The 5,966-nt window shown below is 53.6% G+C and overlaps 1 protein-coding gene across 1 annotated transcript; it reads left to right on the forward strand.

Moving 5' to 3' along the window:
- Positions 1–449: 449 nt before the first annotated feature.
- On the forward strand, positions 450–5,723 carry CBLN2 (cerebellin 2 precursor). The gene is made up of 3 exons (XM_004280004.3): positions 450–806; positions 3,643–3,762; positions 3,999–5,723. Exons 1-3 carry the CDS (start codon positions 450–452, stop codon positions 4,194–4,196), a joined length of 675 nt encoding a protein of 224 aa, XP_004280052.2. The 3' UTR covers positions 4,197–5,723.
- The last annotated feature ends 243 nt before the right edge of the window (positions 5,724–5,966 follow it).

Genomic DNA, 5,966 nt, shown 5'->3' on the forward strand with positions numbered 1-5,966 from the left:
CGCGTCTCCGCGGGTGACCGGCCATGTCCTTATGGCCGAGGCCCTGCGGAATTACGGGTCCCTTACCTGACCGCGCCCCCGGCGCGCGCCGCCCGAGAGCCTTCGGGGATGCCCTGGCCAGTGAGCCCCGGCGTTTCTCGGGACCTGTGTGCCAGTCGGGCTCTCCGGGGAGCAGTGCGAGGCACCGAGGGGGTGGTCTCCAGGGAGGGGGCCCGAACGCCGCAGGGACCTGCTCGCCGCGCCTCCTCCGCACGCAGCTTCACCTCCCTGTCTCAGGGTTTGGGTTCTTTGCCCTGACAGGTCCGCTGGCGCCTTTCTTCTGAGGACGACCCCGGCCTTGACCATCGGCGCAGGGGACCGAGGCCAGAGGAGGCTACTCACGGCCCCGCGCGTTCCCGCGCGCCCTCCCGCCCTCGCCGCGCCCCCGCGCGCCGCCCCCCGCAGCCCGGATGCCGGCGCCCGGCCGGGGCCCCCGCGGGCCGCCGCTGACCATGCCTGGGCGCCGGGGGGCGCTGCGCGAGCCGGCCGCCTGCGGCTCCAGCCTGGGGGCGGCGCTGGCCCTGCTGCTGCTGCTGCTGCCCGCCGGCTGCCCCGTGCGGGCTCAGAATGACACGGAGCCCATCGTGCTGGAGGGCAAGTGCCTGGTGGTGTGCGACTCCAGCCCGTCGGCGGACGGCGCCGTCACCTCCTCCCTGGGCATCTCCGTGCGCTCCGGTAGCGCCAAGGTGGCCTTCTCCGCCACGCGGAGCACCAACCACGAGCCGTCCGAGATGAGCAACCGCACCATGACCATCTACTTCGACCAGGTCAGCCGGCCGGCCTGCCCCTCGCCTCCCGCCCGGGGTGGGGAGGGCGGGGGGCCTGGGGGGTCGCCGGCTTCCGGGACGTGGAGTTCCAGGCTCTCCCCTCCTCTCTGCCCTTTCTCCCTTCTCCAGCAAGCTCTCCTTTTCACACTGTAGCTTTTTTAGAACTAATCAGCTCAGTTGGCACTGGGGTGACTGAGAGTCCTGTAAAAGCTAGGCGTCCCGGAGAGCCAAGAGAGCTGAAATAGATTTCCCGAAAGGACAGTGAACGTTTTGCTTTTCGCCGGGATGGGGGCCGTCCTTTGTGGTGGATGGCCTTCTGTCACCCCACTGGCCACCTAGGGACCGAGCGCATTTAAACTCTCCCCGCTCAGCCCGCGGGTTCTCCGAAGGTCTCAGCCGAGGCTCCGAAAATGTGTACCTACTGCTTATTTTGGAAAGGACTGGGGAGAGGATGCCTGTCTTCAGAAAAATACGGGGGGGAGAGTGGGGGGAGGAAATAGCAGGTATAGTTATAGATAAACAAAACCAAACCGAGTGTGGTTATATGAATGCCATGTACGGTAAATACAATATATACAACGTATCATAAAACGCAGATCGATGTATATAAAGAAAACACAAAATGAAGAGCCCTGACTTAAGTTGCTCTAGCCACTCAACTTCTCCCACTGGCTTCAAAGCAGAAGGGTCTGCATATGATCAGGCTTTGGCAACGCCTTCTCTGGGTTACTCCTGCCCAGGATTGGAGGTCTCCACCTTCCTCTAGTGTCCTCCCTCCCCACCTTGGTTTCTGTTGCTTTTTGGAAGCAAACAGGAAACATTAGAGTGGTTTCCAAACTTTACCTCACCATTCCATTCCTTTTGCCAAAGTGCTTCCCACACAGGGAGCTCGGGCTTACTGAGCACACTTGACTGAGTTCCTTTCTGTCTGTTAACCAACTCGCATGCCTGAGTGGTGACACATCTGCACACACCAAAGCCTCTTCTTAGGCCAGTGTCTTTATTTGCTTTAATCCTTGTTAAGGATTATGTACTTGAAATTTGGGGAGGGGTGTGTACGGGGCGTGTCTCTCTTTAATCTGTTTTTTTCTTCTGAGACATACATGTCTTTAATTTAATTATGTCCAACTAAAGCAGGCAGTGAAATCGTTTTCACCGCATTTTTACATCTGCCCTTTCATTAGGGTGTCAAAAAAAACCCTCTGTGACGTAGGCAGGCTAAGTAGTAGTAGGATTCTAATTTTATAGATGAGCAAACTATGACAGGGCAGATTAAGTGATGCTTCTCTGGTTCCCCAGTTAGGGAGTAAGTGAAACTTGCTTTTCTGGGGCTGGTGGGTGTTCTTCCGTCTACAGCAAGGCCCTGAATTTACCAGTTTCCTGAATTAGAAATGGAGGTGCGAGAGTTGAGGCCACTGAGTTGGGAGAAGCAGCGCTGAGGGCTTGGAGAGGGGAGGCTTTGTTCTCTTCTCAAGCCTTGTCAGGCAGACAGGAACACATCCTGAAGCACATCGCCTTTAACGATAGAGCCCGAGTGTCTCTGAGCCCTGCAGTCGAGGGGCTGAAGGACTGCTTGGAGCTCCTTGAAGAAGCTGGTGTGGTGCAGTCCCCAGCCATCCCAGCAGTCATCAGTGGCACCCTGCCCGTTGCTCTGGGAGCCGTGTGTGATCCATCTGTAATGAGTGTGTACAAAATAACAGCAAAGGGTGTGAGGTTGAAATTTATTTTCTGAACAGATGACAGGGTCTCTAATCTAGGATTCTGTTGTTGCTGGCTGTTCACTTTAAAAGCTGAGAACACCAGGCGGGCCATTTTATTATTTTAATTGAGTTGTGCATGTGTGTGTGAGGAGGAATGGGGACAGGTCCAGACAGAGGGGCCATATTCCGCCTTGAATATCTGAAAGGGAATCTGTTCATAATGGGGGGGACCCTCCACTCTCCAGGTTCTGCTTATGACATCCTGACAGTCTCGTCCGTCTTTTACTGGAGAAATAGCACCTGGAGGGTCACGTGATTTTGTATCTCCTGGCTCATTTTGTCGTTATTCTCGCACCTTGCGGAGTTCCCACCGTTTGAGCTAAGGGTGTCCGAGCTGCCTTTCCACTCTCCCTTTAGTTGTCCAAGCTTATTTGCATGACATCATAGCTCAGCTTAGAGAGCAGACACCTCCTGTGGAGTAAAGTGAGGGGAAATGGGCGCAGCCAGTGTTTATGGAGTGTGGTCTTTCACCCAGCAGCCTTTATTGAGCACCTACTGTGTGCTGCCGGCGGGGAGGGGCATGCCTGGGGCTGGGAAACAGAGAGGAAACCTCACACAGTTGGTCTGTTCTCTCCTAAAGCACACAAAGCTTGTCCCAAGCTTTATCTGACAGAAGTTATCTCACTGAGTTGGCCTCTTATGCCACAGCCCTTTCCCTGCCCATTCAGGACGGAGCTCTGTTTTGGTCCACGCCTCACGTTCAAGTCCCCAGAATCCCACGGACCTCTGAACAGACTCAGTGTGTCTACCGAGCTGATCGTCTTCCCCTGCTTTCTCTCAGCCCTGCCCACAGCAGCCACAATTTGCATCCACGTTTCCAACGCATAAATAAAATATACTCTAAAGCCATCCTTTTGAATTACGATCCATTAGCATCCTTCGGAAATCAATTCCTCGACAGGACGTTGCGCTCCGGGGCTGCTTCCTTCCTGGGGCGGCCTGGGCGCCCTGAGCAGGTGCTGCGGTGGTGCTTCAGCTCCTAAAGGGGCGGGTGGGGGTGATTTTGTGAGTCTGACTGAAACACACGCTGAGGAGGGGCTTGCTCTGTGTGTGCTGTATCCCCTCTTCTTTTCCAGGTCTTAGTCAATATTGGCAACCATTTCGATCTCGCCTCCAGTATATTTGTAGCCCCGAGAAAAGGGATTTATAGCTTCAGCTTCCACGTGGTCAAAGTGTACAACAGACAAACCATCCAGGTGGGTCGCCCTGACAGCCGGACACTTTTGGCTGTGTTTGAATAGTCACACCGTCGGTGAGGCAGGGAGGACCAGGGACGGGGGTCACGGGGGCCTGGACACCAGCTGAGTCCTCTGGGTCAGGACCCCGCATGGGTCCAGGTCCATGGCCAGGGTGGGGAGAGGAGGGGGGGGAGATGAGTGGGTGGGATGGGGTCCATCGTGGTCAGCTGAGCTTTATATCCTCTGCCTCGCAGGTCAGTTTAATGCAGAACGGCTACCCGGTGATCTCCGCCTTCGCAGGGGACCAGGACGTCACCAGAGAAGCTGCCAGCAATGGTGTCCTGCTGCTGATGGAAAGGGAGGACAAAGTCCACCTCAAACTGGAGAGGGGCAACCTCATGGGAGGCTGGAAGTACTCCACATTCTCGGGCTTCTTGGTTTTCCCTCTATGAACGCAGAATCCCCGCCCCGCCCTGCCCCGCCGAGGATGGGGAAGTTGCCACCTGGACGCAGGAGTTCACCCTTCCTAACACCCCGAACTTGCCAGAACAGGACAGCTTGTTTCTAGCCTCCTTCGTCGGACTGTTGTGGTCGAAGCGTGATCGCCTTCGGAACCTCCAGTGTTTTCTTTGAATGTTGACCATGCCTCTCTGCAACCTGACCTCTAATTAGTTTTAGATGACAGGGTCTGAAGGAGAAATGAAATGACAGATCTGAGCAATCTGTACCTGCGATTGGAAAGTCGATATGGGATGTTATCACTGGGACCACTGACTTCTCTTCTTTGTTTGTACCTGGTACCGCTGCCCCCGGAATGGCCCGCAGGCTGCAGGCTGGGCTCACAGCGAGAGCCCTGCCAGTCACCACCGCCCGACAGTCCTTGAAACGTGTTCTCTGTGTGTCTGTTCAGCCTTAAGAAAAAGAATGGCTTCGCTTTCATGCCGTTCTCCTCCCCACCCCGGGTGGATGGGAGGACGCGGGAGGGGGAAGGGAACATTGTGTTAAGAAGTGCTTTATCCGGAGAAGCAAATTTTGCGCCATTGGACTGCCAGTTTTGTTTTGTATTGTTTGTGTGTGTGTGTGTGTGTGTGTGTGTGTGTGTGTGTGTGTGTGTTCTCCCCAAGAAACTACTTTCCTTCCCACACACAGCTCTCCGTCCACACCCCTGCTCTGATCTTTTGTGCTGGGGTGAGGAGAGAAAAATGTGTGTTGAATTCCTGGATGAGACCAAACAAGACAAAACAAAAAATAACCGTGTATTTTGTTTTGGAGGAGACCAAACCAAACAAAAGGTACCTGTAGAGCAAAGTGAAAATGACAGACGGACATTTCTGCTTATTCTTTCAAAGAGATTCTCTCAGAGGCACTTTTGGAACTAACAACCTGGATTTTTTTTTTTTTTTAATTCACATTCTGGAATACTTTAAGAGACTGATGTTCCTGGGTGGCCTGAATCATGTCAGATTGGCACGGAAGCTGTGATGACCAAGTCCCCGATCACATGGTTTCTTTGCTGAGCACACCTGGGTCTTCCAGGCAGCATGTTTTTGTTCAGCTGGATCCACTTCTGGGTGAGCGCACCGAGATCAGGCGCCTCAGAGTCGACGGGACCAACCAGTTCTTCCCCATCAGGATCCTCTTCTGACCCACCAAGGCCAGAGGGTGTTGACACTCCCCTGGGAGCGCCTGGAGGGAGGCCACCTGGAAATCGCAGTGGTTGAAGGTGTCGGCAGAGGTGCCCTAGAAGCAGTTTCCCAAATCCTTGTTGTTTGGCGCCTTGTACAACAATATTATTAAAACACAGCTGAGAGTTGATGGGTGCAGGATTCGTACGCCGAGGAAACGGCACTGATCCCAAAGCAATCAAAGAAGAAACTTCAAACCGGATGTTAATTTGTCCTTTGTGTAACAATGTAACCAAAATATTGATGATAAAAAGTCATAATTTAAGATGCAGAATAAATGGGTTTGATGTCTGACTTGGTTTCTCCCTCCACCTCGCCTCCCAACTCTCAAAATGTGTGTAAGGAAAGGCCAAGGATCAAGGGCGTGGGGAAATTAAACCCATACTGTTTACTCTTTAGAAAATACACAGAAAAACACACAGCGACAGAGGCAGATCTAGCTTTGGGTCCAGATGTATATTGCACCCTTAAAAATCTATTTTTCACACAGACAGATTTGGGGGGAGGTATTATGTGAAAAAGACAGCATTAAAAAGG

The sequence above is a fragment of the Orcinus orca genome, chromosome 15 (genome assembly GCF_937001465.1).
Source record: "Orcinus orca chromosome 15, mOrcOrc1.1, whole genome shotgun sequence".
NCBI classification, from domain to species: domain Eukaryota; kingdom Metazoa; phylum Chordata; class Mammalia; order Artiodactyla; family Delphinidae; genus Orcinus; species Orcinus orca.